The sequence below is a fragment of the Gallus gallus genome, chromosome 28 (assembly GCF_016699485.2).
Source record: "Gallus gallus isolate bGalGal1 chromosome 28, bGalGal1.mat.broiler.GRCg7b, whole genome shotgun sequence".
Lineage (NCBI taxonomy): Eukaryota > Metazoa > Chordata > Aves > Galliformes > Phasianidae > Gallus > Gallus gallus.
This window is the reverse complement of record NC_052559.1, coordinates 3,520,912-3,536,584: the sequence shown is the minus strand read 5'-3', so window position 1 is coordinate 3,536,584 and position 15,673 is coordinate 3,520,912. Positions and strand designations below refer to the sequence as shown.

General features: G+C 58.1%; 2 protein-coding genes across 7 annotated transcripts; both read right to left on the bottom strand.

The window, feature by feature from the left end:
- Positions 1-5,005: 5,005 nt before the first annotated feature.
- C19orf24 (chromosome 19 open reading frame 24) lies at positions 5,006-8,650 on the bottom strand. Its single transcript, XM_015299977.4, has 3 exons — positions 7,827-8,650; positions 7,454-7,615; positions 5,006-7,082 (listed from the first exon to the last, which is right to left on the bottom strand). The coding sequence occupies exons 1-3, from the start codon at positions 8,546-8,548 to the stop codon at positions 7,079-7,081; spliced, it is 888 nt and encodes a 295-aa protein (XP_015155463.2). The 5' UTR covers positions 8,549-8,650; the 3' UTR covers positions 5,006-7,078.
- A 1,268-nt stretch (positions 8,651-9,918) lies between these two features.
- On the bottom strand, positions 9,919-15,104 carry RBM3 (RNA binding motif (RNP1, RRM) protein 3). 6 transcript variants are annotated; one of them, XR_005842076.2, is made up of 8 exons: positions 15,050-15,104; positions 14,330-14,438; positions 14,126-14,232; positions 13,073-13,211; positions 12,898-12,982; positions 12,709-12,776; positions 10,247-10,351; positions 9,919-10,074 (listed from the first exon to the last, which is right to left on the bottom strand). XR_005842076.2 is itself a non-coding variant. In XM_015299935.4 (7 exons), the coding sequence occupies exons 2-7, from the start codon at positions 14,430-14,432 to the stop codon at positions 12,275-12,277; spliced, it is 519 nt and encodes a 172-aa protein (XP_015155421.1). In that variant the 5' UTR covers positions 14,433-14,438; positions 15,050-15,104; the 3' UTR covers positions 11,527-12,274.
- Between the last annotated feature and the right edge of the window lie 569 nt (positions 15,105-15,673).

Below are 15,673 nucleotides of genomic sequence, written 5' to 3'. Positions count from 1 at the left end.
CGATGAGAACCGAAAGCCCTGCGGGCCGTGGGGGGGGGATTCCCTTGAGGAGGGGTCAGAGGGTCCCGGGCTGCGGCTGTGTCCCCCCCCGGCAATACACGCGGGCGTGCGAGTTCTGCCTTTATTCAAATACATATATCTATTCCTCCTCCTCCCCCCCCCCCCCCGCTTTACTCTTTTAAGCACAGAGAAATGTGCCCCCCACCCCCCACCCCCCCATCTCTCCCCACCCCCCCCGGGGCTGCCCTCATCCCAGCAGCTCCAACGCTGGCGGTGGGATGAGGACAACGGCTGCTGCTGCACGGCCCCCCCCACCCCCCCCCCCACCCCCCCCCGCCCCGACCCCAGGGCCGCGTGCTCCCCTCCCCGCATCTCATCCCTCTTTTTAGGCAGCTCCCGTTTCCAGCGCAGAAAGGGCTCTCTGTTCAGGTCTCCCCCCTCCTCTCGCAGCGATTGTTATGTTAAAATCCCCAGGACATGTTTCTGCAAAGAATTAAAGGAGGGTGAGGAAGAGATTGTTTTCGTCGGTGTCTCGCTAAGTCTCTGACCTTGAGCGTGAATGGAAAACAAGAAAAAAGGGACTTTATGCTAATATCACTCACTAAGCACAAGGGGGAAAAATAATAACGGCAAATGAAGATTATGAATGCAAATCGACTTAATAAAGAGACGGGGTCTGTGCAGGAGCCTTGTTTTGCTCTTGTACGGAAGGCTCGCATTGTCTGGTTGCACTGCACCCCAGGTCTAATCACTACAAATTATATCAAGATAGGAAAAGAAAAGAACGGGAAAGCTTTAATTTCCCAATTATGACATTGGTCGTTTCCTGTGCCCGCTGTTCTGCTCTCCCCTCCCTGCGTCAGCCCTGGGCCAGCGCAGCCCCCAGACCCGCACCCGCCGCCCCTCCGCCTGCAGCACATTTCACTCTTTCCCCTCTTTTCCATCATTATTTTCCCCCCTCTCTGTCCCATTACGATCCCCCCTCCTCCCCCTCCTGCTTTGCGGATGACACCCGGAGCAGCAGAGCCCCACGGAGACCTCATCCCAACACCACAGAGCAGTGCAGGCGGAGCGCAGCCCGCAGCCCAGCTGGGACCCATGGGGACGCTTCACACCCACACACAGCTCTGACACAGCACCTCCAGCACTGTGGGTGCTCAGTCCTGAACGCCTTTGCTATGGGTGAGGTGAGGAGCTGTGCTTTGTGGGAGGCTCAGCACTGTGCCGGGAGGTGGCACGAGGCCCTGCGACCACAGAGCTGCTCACTGCCTCGTATTGAGCCACGACACCGAGGGCAGTGCCCCTACAGGCAGGTAGGAACAGGTGGTTCTTCCAAAACCAAGGGCAGTTCTGCTTCAATAGAGAGGAAATCGGGTCCCAACTCAATGCAAGGCAGCGCTCTGCTCCGACCACAGCCCACAACGCCTGGCAGGGAGAGAGCCCCAACGCCCACTGCTGTGCATCCCCATCCCCACCAACTCCGGATCAGCCCTCATGTGGGCTCCGGGCTCAGCTCAGGGTTTTGTGGCCAACCCGGATGGGATCAAACCCCGCACCCACGCCGCACACCGTTGCCAGGCCGTGCTCCCGGCGGTGCCATGGCAGCACGGAGCGCAGCGCTGTTATCTCCCTCCCACAAACAGCCCCGGCCCCCCCTCCCAAACAACATCCACCGAGAGCCGAGGCTCTGAGCACAGCTCTTTAATCTCCAGCAAGCCTTTGACAACCTGTCTCGTCCCGGCTTTTAGCTGTGCGAGAGCTGCTCGCTAATGGAGCATTAACCTTGGAGAGCTTCTGCAATTACTCCAACACTAATTCTGACAGTTTTTGGTGTATCTGTTTGTTCTTTTGACAGGCAAAAGGAATTTCTTTTTAAAAGCTGTTTGATACGTTTGAGACCTTCTGTCCACATCTCCCTTCTTTTTTTCCTGCTGGATGTGAAGGTGGGGGAGAGGAGCGGAGGTGGGAGAGGCTGCTTTACTCCGCGCACATCAGCGGAGGTGCGAGCGCGGATCTCTCCTCCCTCCCAGCCCCCTCCGCCCCGCGTTAAGTCACAGAAGCGTTTGGTCTCTCCTGACCTCATTAGGGTAATTAGTAAACCTTTTGAAGCTGGGAGAATGGCTGCGAGCTGTGGGAAAGTGAGGAGAGCAAAGAGCTCTGAAAGGAGCGCGTGGGGGCAGAAAGGGGGAGAGGAGCCCTGCAGAGCACAGGGGGTGACCTGGGGGGGGGACCCCAAAGCTCCCTTAGCCGCCTCTGGAAGGGGGGGGAGGGAAGGAGAGAGCCCATCCCGGGGGGTCCCAGCCCCACACTGCGGCACCCACGGAGCAGACAGCAGCAGCCGTGGGCCCAAGGATTGCACTTTGGTTGTGCCGTGACGTGGGAGGGGTGGGAGCAGACGGGCAGTCCTCCCCCGGCTGACACAGCGCACACCCCCGGCAGCGATGGCTGTGGAAGAAGGCAAAGTTACAGCGCGGGTTTTTGGTGCCCGGTGGGTTTGTCACAACCAGGGACGGCAGCGGTGCCACCCGTTGGCAGAGAGAAGGGCGGCACGCGCTCCGATGGGGGCCGAGCAACGAACCATTCAGGGCTGTTTTACGCACACGAGGTTCTTTCCTTTAAAAGAGCAACGGTAATTAACCGGCAGAACGCGTGAGCGGCGTAGCAGGGATGCTCCAGCAGGCAGCGCCTTCCAATGAAGGTTGGCACCGCTTCCAGCAGAACCACCCCGGGTACGGATGGGTACCCTGACTGCAAGGAGAGCCAAGGAACCCCCCGGCTGTGGGTCACAGAATGGGGGCGTCACCACAGGAGCGCATCGCAGCCACGCTCAGTGCCACCGCGATCGCTTCACAGCCACGACCCAAATCACACACGGGAGCCAAAGGGTTCCTGGGAATCGGGCACTGTGCCCCAGCGATCAGCCCCGACGTGTTCCGGATGCTAATTAACACCACCAGTCATTCCTGCCAAGCAGGGATGTCCCGGCCCTGCTGGGATCCCACAGCCACGGGCCCCAACCTGCAGCTTCACGCAGGTGGGCACCGCAGCCCCATCATCCCCAACGCCCCCCAACGCCCCCCCAGCGCCCCGCTTTGATCTGATGGTGCAAAGAGGAGTACACCGTGTGACGCCGGGGACGGCTCTGCATGGCCACACATCAGCGCCGCGAGGACGGAGCCCCTTCAATGTCCCCTCAGCTTTGGGTGGCAAAAAAGAGCTGTCTTGGGGGTCCCTCCTCCAATTAGCGCCAGCTCACCTATGTTAATAAATAAGCAAACAAAGGATGCGTTTCGTTGCTGGTGCCATTAGGATCATTCCTTCCCTTTCCGTCCCGCAAAGCCAACTGAGCAAAGCTCGTTCCTTATGTGCAGAAGGACCCTACGAGTTGCCCAGAGGGGCTCTGCAGAGCGGAGCAGAACTGACGCGGAGGAGGACTGCAGTTGGATCCCGAATGCTTCGTGGTCTCCAGGTGTACGGAGCAGTTTTGGAGCAGCTGTGGCACAATGAGCCCATCCGTTTGGCCGAGCATTGCAGCCCCCACGCCTGCACCACTCCTCGCACACGGACAGATCTGGGGCTTCTCTGCACCCCCCCGGGGGTATGGCTCCGTGAGCTCCATGGCTGTAAGGAACCGTGCAGCAGCAGCAGCAAATGGGAGAGAGAAATGAGGAGAGCTCACCGGCACCCGGCACGGCCCCGCTCCCGTTTCAAGGAGGGAAATTTGCATCCAAAGCATCAAGAGCACTTTAAGTCGAGTTTGAAATAAATTCAGAGCAGATTCACGCTGCCAGCTCGTGTCTGTGAGTGGAATCCCAGCAGCGCCAGCCCCAGCTGATTGCAGGGGACAGGAAGCAGTGCTGAGTGTGAGCACATGTGCAGCAAACCCAGCACACCCAGCTCACAGCCATTAGTGCTAATTGGGGCTACTCCCCCGCGGCTGTGGAGATGAAGGGGGCACTGGGCTTGCGCCCATCACATCCTGCTGCACACAGATCCGGGCTCAAAGCTATGCCAGGTCCTGCCCGGCTCCATCGGTTCGTTAAGCAGCACACTTTGTTTTGCACAACGTGCTCCCAGGGAGAGCCACGCGGGCACCAAAGGGTGCAGCAGCAGCAGCAGCACTGGCACTGGGCTGAGCAACGCTGCAGGCACAGGGCTGGGAGCAGCGATGGGAGCAGGCTGTGGTCCTGCTGGGCGATGGGAGCAGGTTGCAGCCCTGCTGGGCGATGCCAGGCCCGGCCCAGGACGCGCTGCTCTGCACAGACGTGCCCTCACCCTGCAGCACGGTTCCCATGCAGCTGGAGCCCGCGGGTGAGTTCAACCCAACGAGGGCGCCTTTCAAGTTGGGCCGTGCCAGAAACATCAAGGGCACTGCAAACAAGTGCTGACAGGGCCGGGTGAAACGCGGCTGAAACAAAGCTGGGCGCTCCCCAGGTCACAGTTCACACAGCACAGCCCCAAAGCACCGCTCCTACAGCTGCAGCCCTGCGAGGCACACCTCAGCCCCGGGCATCTGCTGGGAAGGCTTTTGCTCCTCGAGGCACTGGGATGCACCTGCAGCCCCCCACGGCCCGCCAGTGCCCGCCAGCAGCATGCTTGGTCTGTGAGTGCCATCTACAGGGTTCCCCAGCGCTGCCCTCCAGCACAGCACCCAACCCTGGAGCAAAGCAAAGCCCTGCGCTCCACTGCTGCGCCCTGCAGCGCGATGCTGCGGCCATCGGTGCCACCGCGGTGGGGAGGGGGATGCAGGGCCACAACCAGGAGCACAAAAACCACAGCACAGCCACGGAGAGGACGGGGTCACCCCTCCAGGGATGCGATGGGGCAAGCAAAGGGATGAAGGTGAGGGCAGGGAGGAGACCTGAGCACGTTGGAACCAACCCAGGGACCACCAAGCGGGGGCGAGCGCTCAGCATGAAGCGCAGCAGCATGGAAACAACACACGTTTGTGTGGGGATACAACAGAGGGGGGACGCTGTAAACACAAGAGAAGCGAAACGATCGATCGATACGGGGCTGGTTGCTGTTCAAAAGTAAATCAACAGCTCGAGGAGGAGGAGGGTGAAAGCCCAGCTCCTCGTCCCTGAGAGCACAGCCAACACAACGCACTCGAGTGCTGCTTTATTGACTCCTTGGCAATCTGCTCAGACCACAGGTCCATCTCCAGCGCTCTGATGCTGCGGATCCCATTCCAGTCACACGTGCAGACGAAACAAAACAGAGGGACGTTATTAACAACAGAGCCCCGATGCTCATCTCGCTCTCAGTCGATCTCATTAACATCCGCAGACACCCAGTCGATTTGCCTAGCAGCTCGATATCCATAGCAGAGGACTCGCTGCGGCCCTCCAAGAGGATCACAGAGGCAATTATGTAAACTTCTGAAATCAGGCTTTGGCTTAAACAACAGCGATTGCTCCCAGCAAACTGCGCTCGTGGTGCACAGGAGCCCATGGCTGTGCAGCACCGCAGGGCGCCGCGCTCCCATCACCCCACCCCCACATCACCCCACACTCCATTGGTCCCAACAGCTCCGGGCCCATTGGATTAGTGGGCTCAGAGCACGCGTGCATCCGTCGGCATCTGTGCATTTACGTCCGTTCTGAACAACTGTTATCAGTTCTGAGCTCTGCTAACAGAGCTGTGCTGGGCGTGTTGGCACGCAGCGACTGAGGCTGCAGCAGAAGTCGCTGTTGGATCGCTCCGTGCTGCAGGGACACAGTGCAGGGATGAGAAGGTGCTGTTCCAATGGGACCCCACGGCCCCGCGATGCCTGCCCTGGGTTTTGCACTTCTCCTGCAACACTGCCGTTTATTTTTCCAGGAGAAATGGTGATCAGACAGAGCAGAGCAACGGCTCTGCGTCCTCGGAGCAGCCCTGATCTGTACCGTGCACTGCAGCAGCAAAGCGTGGCACTGCTGCTCCACGGAGGTACCCCTCTGCCCCACTCTTTTTGGCAAGCACGGCTCCCCCCTTATCCGCAGAGGAGATCTGACCTGGCGCCAGGAGCCATTACTCCAAAGGCATTCTCAATCCTCACATGAAGGCAAAGCCTTACAGCTGTGCTGGAGGAACTCCCGCAGGCCATTCTCCCAACAAAGGCACTATAGTGTGGGGCCGAGGGATCCGGCTGCGCCCATCCCGCTGCATCCCATCCCATCCCTTCGGGGCTGAAAGCTGCAATCAGAAGCACTCGGAAAGCAGTTGCCACCATTTCAGCAGCGATTCTCCCAACAACGACCCTCTAACAGCCACATCCAGCCCTGCATGGAACCCAAACACCGCGCAACTGCTGTTCCTTCTGCTCAGCTGATGGGACGCAGCTGAAGCACAGCCAACGGGGAGCAGCAGCAGCTGCAAAGGGAGATGATGTCTGAGCAGACCCAGAACCACAGCTGAGAGAGGCCCTGGCTCTCCCATCCCTTACGCAGCAGCTCAGGTTCTCAGGTGGACGCGTTTCTCCCCCCCTCGGGGCGCAGAACACCTGTGCAGCCCCACAGACCATCCCATACATTTTGTTTGCAAACAGCTCTTTGTTTTGTAAACCCGTGCAGGGATTTATACCCATCACCCACTCGCTGCTCACCCCGCTGCTCCCTCCCCAAACTCCCCTGTCTGACCTAAGGCGATGCTGCTGCCCCCACCCCACCACGGGGCGCAGCCGATGGCACAAAGCCCTCCAAGGAAGGGATTGGACATCACGGAAGGGAAAGCTGAGCCTGCCAAGCTCCAGGCTGCTGCCACAGTCAGAAGAGCACCCAAAAGCCCCATGCAGGCAGTGGGCACCGTCCTGCAGCACTCAATGCCACCCCACAGTCACTTCTGGTACATCTTCCTGAGCACCACCCCATGCAGCACTCAGCGCAGAGTCCTTCGCAGCTCCACCTCTCCCCGAAAACAGACGTGTGAAGGAAAACAGGTTTGGTCCCCCTTTGCCCTCCCCAGCGACCAAAGAGTTTGTGCTGTTAATTCGCAGTCATTAGAAGCAATTCTCAAAGCTAAAACTGCAGCATCGCTGACTCCAGCCGAGGACTCGCAGCCCTCGCTCGGTCCGCTCAGTTGTGCCACTGGTCCCAAATCATCTGAAAAGGAAAGAAAGAGCACAACGTGAGCGCAGCCACCAGCACTGCCTGCACCGCTGTGCTCAGACGAGCTGTGCTCATGGGGACACCAACCCTCAGCTCCGGACAAGCCAAGCTGTGTGATGCAGGGAATGAGGGCACGCAGCCCCGCGGGCAGCAATGTGTGCCCAGCACTGTGCTGGGAGCCACAGCAGCTCCTCCTGCCCTGCAGGGCCGTGCGGGTCTGTCCCCAGAGCACGCAGCAAGAGGGACACGGGGCTCTCGGTGTGACAGCGAAGGGAGGCGATGTGAAGCTGAGGTTCACTCCGTGCCCCTCTGGGGGCAGCGTGGGCGCTTCCCTAGGGGACACGAGGGGCGGGGACGCCGCTCACCGCCTCAGGTTCTGCGTCTCAAACACGGTGTCCTCATCGCTGTCCAGAGATGCCATCTCCACGCGTTCATCGGAGCTGCTCAGCAGACCGTACTTCTTCCGCTGCGGTTTCTTCCACCTGAAAGCGGCGCTGGGTTCGCGTCTGCGTCCGTCGGGCCGGGAGCTGCGGGGGGGAGGGTTCATCGGTAGCGGTCATTAATTGTTAGCGGTCGTTAATTGATTGTTAGCGGTCGTGACGAGCGGCACGGAGGGGGCGGTTCTGCCGGGATGGGGAAGTGGTGCGGGGCAGCGCCGTGACGGAGGAAGGAGGGAGCGGGGTGGGGGCGGGGGGTTGGGGGGAGGGACACGGGGGGTCACACGGACCCCGCACTCACCGGAACGTCCTCAGCACGAAGTAGAGCGCGGCCAACGCCGACAGAGCGCTGACCACGAACACGGCGCGCCGCAGCACCGGCAGCCCCGATGCGGGCAGCAGCCCCGCGCCCGTCCGCGTCCCGTTCCCCTCCGCCGCCCGCGGGGTCTCCGTGCCGTTGTTGGGAGACGCGGCGCGGCCGCCGTGCAGCAGCAGCAGCAGAACGCAGAGGGGCTGCGGGCGCAGCATGGCCGGCACGGAGCGGCGGTCCCGGCGCAGGAAGGTGCGCGCAGAGCGGGGCCGGGCGCGGGCGGAGCTGAGCGCGGCGTTCCGGGGCTGCGCCGTTCCGCCGCTCCGCACCGAGAGCCCCTCCGCACCCCCGGAGCGCCGCTCAGCGCCCAACCGAACCCCGCGCTGCGCTCCCCGTGGCCGCGCTGCCCCCCATCCCGGTCCCATCTGCCGTCCCGTCGGGGAAATGAGAGCCATTCCGACCCCGATGTGGGGCGGCCCCGCGGGTTGCTGCCCGCTGAGCCCCCCTAGGAGGGGTGGGGGGGGGTCGGGGGCTGCCGTGCCGTCAGCTGTGGCCGCCCGAACCCAACGGCGGACCGTTATATCGTTACTGCCTCCAAGCGAAGGGCCGCTTTGGAGCCCGCGGTGATTCCCGTGGCGTTGAAGCGCCCCATTGAGGAACGTCGGGTCGTTCCGATAACGCGCGGTGTTACGCCACGGGCCGCTCATTTCCATCAGCAAAGCTTTCTTCACTCTCCCCGTTTCGCGTTTAATATCGCCTCCAGGAACGCACGGAACCGTCAGCGGTGCGAGGAAGGAATCGCTACACCCCCTCCCCCCCCCCAAAGCACCGGCAGTTCCTTCTTTTGAACTCCGATCGTTCGGATAATTGGAAAAAGGTTTAAAAAGGGGGGAAAAAGGCAGAATAAGGCACTTAAAGGCGTCCTTCGAGCACGAGGAGCAGAGCAGCAGCGGAGCACCGAGCCCTCCATTCCCCCCCCCCCCCCCCCATCCCTCTGCCAATAACACCCCCGTGCTCCAACCCCACCCCGTTAAAAACGCGGCAGCGCTTCGACCACAGTCGGCACCATCAGCCAACGAGACGGCAGCGCCGCATTCATCAGCCGTTCTATTCCAAAGGCAAAGAAAGTCACCCAACACCGCACCCTCCCGTTGGTGGCCCACGACTTTTTGAGCTCGGGCAGCTTCCCGTTCACTCCTAACAGCGGGGATTGCACCGCAGCAGCCCCTCGTGGGCACACAGCAATGCTATGGCACCGCAGCAGCTCCTCGTGGGCACACAGCAATGCTATGGCACCGCAGCAGCTCCTCGTGGGCACACAGCAATGCTTTGGCACCGCAGCAGCCCCTCGTGGGCACACAGCAATGCTTTGGCACCGCAGCAGCTCCTCGTGGGCACACAGCAATGCTTTGGCACCGCAGCAGCCCACCCTCGGGATGCTGAGCTGTTAAGGACTTCGGCAGCCGTTGGGATTCAGTGATGAGCAGCCATCACTGCGCCCCGTTCCCAGCAGCGCAGCTCCCAGCATGGATTGGCACAAACCAGTTTGGTTCTCGACCCACCCTGGAAGAGCTGCCGTGCTCCGAAAACCCTCTGCAATGTATGGTTGCCAAAAGGTGACTCAGAGCAGAGCTCTGCACAGCACACACTGCCCTCAGTTGGTGCTTTCTCTTCCCAGCACCCCAAGCACAGCTGTCAGCCTGCAGCAGCATCTCCTTACGGCTCACAGAGCCTTTACAGCTGCTTGCAGAGCCCACCACCCACGTGCAGCTCCTAACAGCAGCACAGCTCAGCACAACGCGCCCCTCATTCCACCTCTCCCACCACCTCCAACAGCACTACCTGACAACTCCCAGCCCCGGAATAAAAGCAGGGAGATCTGCAAACCCATCACAACCATTTCCCCCTTCAGACACAGCTGCTTTGCTGCTCTGACCTCACAGATGGGTGACCCCAACCACCTCCCCCCCCCCCCCCCCCTCACAACAGCCCTTCTTTGTAGCTTCAGCTGTGCTGCACACACAGGGTAACTCATCCAGCCAGAATTCTCTACTGTTTGCCCACAGAAGCACTACAAAGATTCTTTTTTTTCCCCACGTTGCAATGTTTTATTCTAGCTTCGTTGGCTTTCCTGCTCATTCCATTTACTTATACACATCAGCAACAGCTCAAAGCTCTCCATCTCCACTGCAGTCAATGCTGTCCTTCCTTCTTGGGTCTTCTCCACAGCAGTTCATTGCTGAAATGAAACGAAAGCAGTGCTTTTAGAGGCTGAGTTACGTCCATTTCCACCCGACAGCTACCGAAGTTTCACACCACCACATCACAGCACTCTTCAATCAGCAACAGAGCCCCACTTTCGGTTCAGGAAACGCCACCACGTTGAAGGGTGGGCTGCAACGGGACGTTACCTGGTTTGCAAACTCAGGTCTGGGTTCTGCTTCCCAGGTAGCACCACTCCCCTTCCTCAGAACCCCCAGTCAGCTTCCAAGCCCAGTGTCCATCTTCTCTTCAGCCTGCCAAAGCAGAAGTGCATTAATAATGGTATCGAACAGAGGGTTTCACATTGCCACCCCCCTCCCCCAACACAGGTCACGTCAGATACGAGGGTCTCACAAAGCCATTCGCTGAACCCATCACATCACAGAAGCACAGTGTGGGAAAACTGTTCCAGGGCTGGCTGATGCCTTTGATATGCCAGCCAATGTATCATTGGATCCCTAAGCAGAGAGTTAACCACTTTGACATGGCTGCTTAGGAAGTGTGGGCTATGGGAAAAAGTTAATGGCAACAAGTAGGATGGCAAAGAAAGCTACAATTAAAGTGAGCAACTTAATGAAGTCTAGGAAGATTCTCAATAGATGAACACATATCAAGTCAGGGAATTCGGTTTCCCATCTTGCTTCCGTACCTACTAGCAAGACATGACTGCATGCCCAACTCTGATCTGTGGAACTGAAGTTGTGCCACAAGCCAAAGGTTGCATACGGCATGGGTTAAAATTTGTCCATCGGTTGACCAAAATTGCCAAAGGAATATTTCACAGGTACATTAGGCTTTCAAATGAGCTCTCAACAAGAGGAAGGATGCGGACATGAGCAAAAGGAGTTACCTCGAATTACAGGACTATTTCCACATATGAACTAGCCAAGAGAGCAGCTTTCGTCTCAGAGGTTTCTGTTGGAGGCACAACACTTCTTTTCTCCAAGGACACTGCAGTTTCCATATGCTAGCAAAGAATTCTTAGAACTTGTAAGGCAATGACAAAGCTAGCTAATTACGGCAATTTACCTACCATTAACACTCCAGTAACCACTCCAGTTACCAAAGGACTAATTCTTCACTACAGCTTTTCAACGCAGGATACTTCAGCATTATAAGGAAACATCACTTCCCCTCACTAACGCTGGCATTCCCTCAGCTGTCACCAAGCATTCCAACACCCAAAGGCACACAATGTGCTGCCAGTGCTTTGCCTCTAGAGACCAGTCGCACTGTTCTTATGTGAAAGCACTGTTGGTAAATTCACATGTCAAGAGCGGGTTCAGATTAAGTTCTAGCAACTGTTCGGTACAATCTGCTTTGCTCTTACACTACTGCTAGTCTTCTCCTCTCCTCTGGCATCTTCTACACACACTGTTCGTCTTCAAGGACTGTGTTGTGCAATGAAATGTCAATGTCAGGAGCAGAGTTCATTTCAGACGGTCTTTTAATAGGCTTCGTAAAGCCAAAGAAAACTGTATACAAGAATCCTTTACCACTTCAAATACAATATCAATGGAATATGCATATTTCTTCCAGTAAAAAAGGACAATATAAATAAACATTTTCAAGAACCTCTTTTATGGTAAGTTTGCAAGTCTATTTCTGGGTAATTTACATCATTACAACAGTAAAAATACCGTTATGCAGGTTGAACATACAAGCAAGTTTCTCTTTAGATATATCAAGGTGGTTTGCCTTCCAATTTGTACCCAGGCTGCATTCCTACCTTGCTACACTAAAGGAATGTTACAAAAGACGAAGGTAATGCACTTAAAAAAAAGTCCACAGCTTGTTCAGCTTCTCGTGAACGTTGAATTAAAGGTCCTTTCTATCTCAAAAGGAACTGAATTGGGGCCCCAACTTCACGACTTTAAAAAAAAAAGGAAAAAGAAAAAACAACACCTTGGCTCACCATGAAGTGTGAAACGAAATCTGAAGTGCTTTCAAAAAAAAAAAGATTAAAAACACTCGAAAGCAGAGCTTTCCTAAAGAAAAGTCTCATCAGACCATCTCGTGTCAGAAGCTGTCAGGCTGTGTTTGACAAGATTAGAACTGATAATACTACAAAAGTGAGAATACAAGTAGATGTACTACACAATAACGATTTCAGCGAAGCTCCAAAAATCTTTATAAATACAGCCATTGGAAGGACGATCTTGAGTCAGGAAGGATTTTTACTCGTTGTGTGTAGCTGAGGACAAGAAGCAGGCACAATTGTAAAGGCACTGAAGCATAGACAAGTTCCAGCATTTTACTCCCTTGCATTATTCCAGAAGCTACTGCGCTACCGTGTCAGAGAACTCCCCCACCCTTGAATCCAGTTTGTTAGGGCTTCCGAGTTTTGGCTTAGTCTCAAGCTCCAAGAACGTATTTAAAACTTGCTTTGCCTTTAGATCCAAGCAACTCCTACACATGCATTACAAATTAGAAATTTTAAACGGCACAACCACATCCAAAGCCTGACGGATTGGTTCTTACGGGCGAGAACAGAAAGGGGCACAGTCCAAAGCTGAGCCTCAGAGCATTTCCAGCCTTCACAACAGGGTCAGAAGGTTTAGAGAGTTCCTACAGCAACGTACGCATCGCTCCCATTTGAACCAGGACTTACCGTAACTGTCGTAGCTGTCTCTGTAGGACCCTCCTGAAGACCTGTCTCCATAGCCACCTTGACTCCTGCTGTTGGAAACATTCATGCGCTTTATATTTGCTCAGCAGCTCCCGCAGCCCGCTGGCATTGCTGCCCGACAGGCACAGAGAGCTCTGTAACAAGCTAAGCTAGCAGTTGCAACAGCATTACCTGCTATTATAGTAGTCTCTGGAGCCATTATATCCTCCACTTCTGGAGTCAAATCTGCTCCCGCCGTAGCCTCTGTCTCCACCTCCTGGAACAGACACCACGTTATGGTTTCTCCTCCACCACCCTGACCGACACCACCCCCAGCCCAAGCAGTGCAATCCCAATGTCTGCTCACCTCTGGAGAAGCCACGGCCCCGACCTCTGCCCCCACGGAAGAAGCCCCTGCCCCCAGTGGATCCCCCTCTGTAGCCTCGGGATCTGTTCTCTGATGATTTTCCAGCTTGATCAACTCTGATCTGACGGCCATCTACAGACTAACAACCAGAAAGATAAGTCAGCTCATGCACGCTGCACAGAGGCACACAACTTTGCTCCCAGTGAAGCAACCGAGGAGTTTCGATACCAGCGTGTACAGGCTTTCTGCAATGCTGCAACTGAGCTGACTACACGTACAGATGCATTCCCAAGCCATTACAAAGCCACTCTTGAAAAGAAGGCTGCAGGGTGACCTAATTGCAGCCTTTCAGTACCTAAAGGGAGCCTTTAAACAGGAAGGGAGCCAACTCTTCAAAAGGGTAGCAAGACAAAGGGAAATGATTTTAAGTTGAAGGAGGGAAGATTTAGGTTGGATGTCAGGGGGAAGTTCTTTCCTATGAGGGTGGTGAGGTGCTGGAACAGCTGCCCAGAGAGGCTGTGGATGACCCATCCATCCCTGGAGGTGTTCAAGGCCAGGTTGGATGGGGCTCAGGGCAGCCTGGGCTCGTATTCAATGTGGAGGTTGACAGCCCTGCCCGCAGCAGAGGAGTTGGAGCTTCATGAACCATCAGGTTCCTTCCAGCCCAAACCATTCTATGATTATAGCTTCAGCCTTTTTCAGAATGCAGTAACACAGCAGGATCCCACTAAGCCTCACTGCTCCGTATCCTTTTCTGCTGTTTCTTTGGGAAGATTCCAGTATTTATCTTTTTTCTCGTGGCTTCCAAGAGAAGCACACCGACCAAGCTTATCCCATTGCTTCTTGGTTGCCCAAGAAGGTTGTGGATGCCCCATCCCTGCAGGCATTCAAGGCCAGGCTGGATGTGGCTCTGGGCAGCCTGGGCTGCTGGTTGGCGACCCTGCACATAGCAGGGGAGAGTTGGAATGAGATGAGCATTGTGGTCCTTTGCAACCCAGGCCGTTCTATGATTCTTAAGGGAAAAAAAACCCAGCTGCTGCAGAACCTCCTTACCTTCCCATTCATGGCCATCATGGCATCCTTTGCATCGTCTATGTTTTCAAACGTCACAAAGCCGAAGCCTCTGGACCTCTGCGTTTCTCTGTCTTTCACCACCACCACTGGAGGAGAGAACAGCCGCCGTCAGCCGCTGCAGCACAGCCCAGCACAGCCCTACACAGCCCAGCACAGCCCTGCAGCCCCGCGCCGTGCCCTCACCTTCCGAGATCTGCCCGTATTTGGAGAAGACCTGCTCCAGCGACTGCTCGTTGGTGTCAAAGCTCAGCCCTCCGACGAACAGCTTGCCCTCATCCGATGCCATCGTGACCTGCCAAGTCAACCAGCCTTCGGTCAGCAGCTCCGCCCGGCGCTCCCCAACGCCTCGGCCGACGCTCCCGGCGCTGCCCGCGGCCGCCGAACGCGCTCCGATCCCCGCGGCCGCCGCCGCCGCGCGATGCCGGCCCGAGTCCTCCCGCCCGGCAGAGGGCGATCCGCACCGCCCGCGGAGCCGCGCCGCCGGCAGCGCGCATGCGCGCCCCCACACGGGGGGCCCCCGCCACGCCGACCCCCGCCCGGCGCGGGACCCCCACCCCTCACCCGCCCCGCCCCCCCGGCGCAGGCGCAGTCCGTCGCCCCTCCTCCCCCCCGCCGCCATTTTGCACGGCCGAGGCCCGTCGCCATTTTGTTTCCGAGGCGCCCCTCAGCGCCCCTCAGCGCTCCTCCGGCCCGCTCCTCCCGGCAGCCAACAGACCGGGCGGCCGCACCGCATTCCCCGCAGCCGCACAGGGCCTGGCGGCACGCGGTGGCCCCACTCCGGGCCGAGGCACAGCCCGAACCCCCCCTGCTTCGGGGACGCGGTGCCCTCGATGCCCCGCTCCGAGCCCCCCCTCCTCCCCCACAGCCGACCGCTGCCCGCCCCGCACGTCGGCGGGCGCTTACCGGCGTTCGGAACCGCAGAAACCACACAACACTTCAAAGCCTCAGCGCGACGAACGCGGCGGCTGGCGGGGCGGCGGCTTATATACTCCCGCTCCCGGACCCGCCCTCCTCATGAATATGCAGATTTGCCCTCACCGCGGGGCGGGGCGAGTGACGCCACCAAAGCGCCGCCGCTGCGCCTCCACCTGACTGGACCGCACCTTGTTAATATTCATGAGGAGCGAGGGGAGGAGGCAGCGCGAACAAAACCCCGGCGGCACCTCCTCCCACGCGAGGGTGGGGCGTGGAGCGCGGCGCTGATTGGCTGCGGGCGCCGAGCCTGTTGGCCGCGCGAGCCCCTGTGAGGAGGAAGGAAGTGGAAGCCGCCGATTGGCCGCCAGCCTCCCGCGCCCCGCCCCCCGGCGGCCGGCACGCCGAATGGGCGTGGCTACGCTGCCCCAGTTTCGCGCCCTTCGCAGCAATGCGGCGGCTGTAGACAAAGGGGCGCCTGAGGGGGCGGCCGCCATCTTGGGCAGCGAGCGCGGCCTGCGCGGACACGGACCCCCGAGCCGCCGTCCTCTCTCCCTTCCCTGAGGGAGGCAGCGGGGCGGCCCGGCCCTCAGTGCTGTCCGAGGGAGCCAGGCC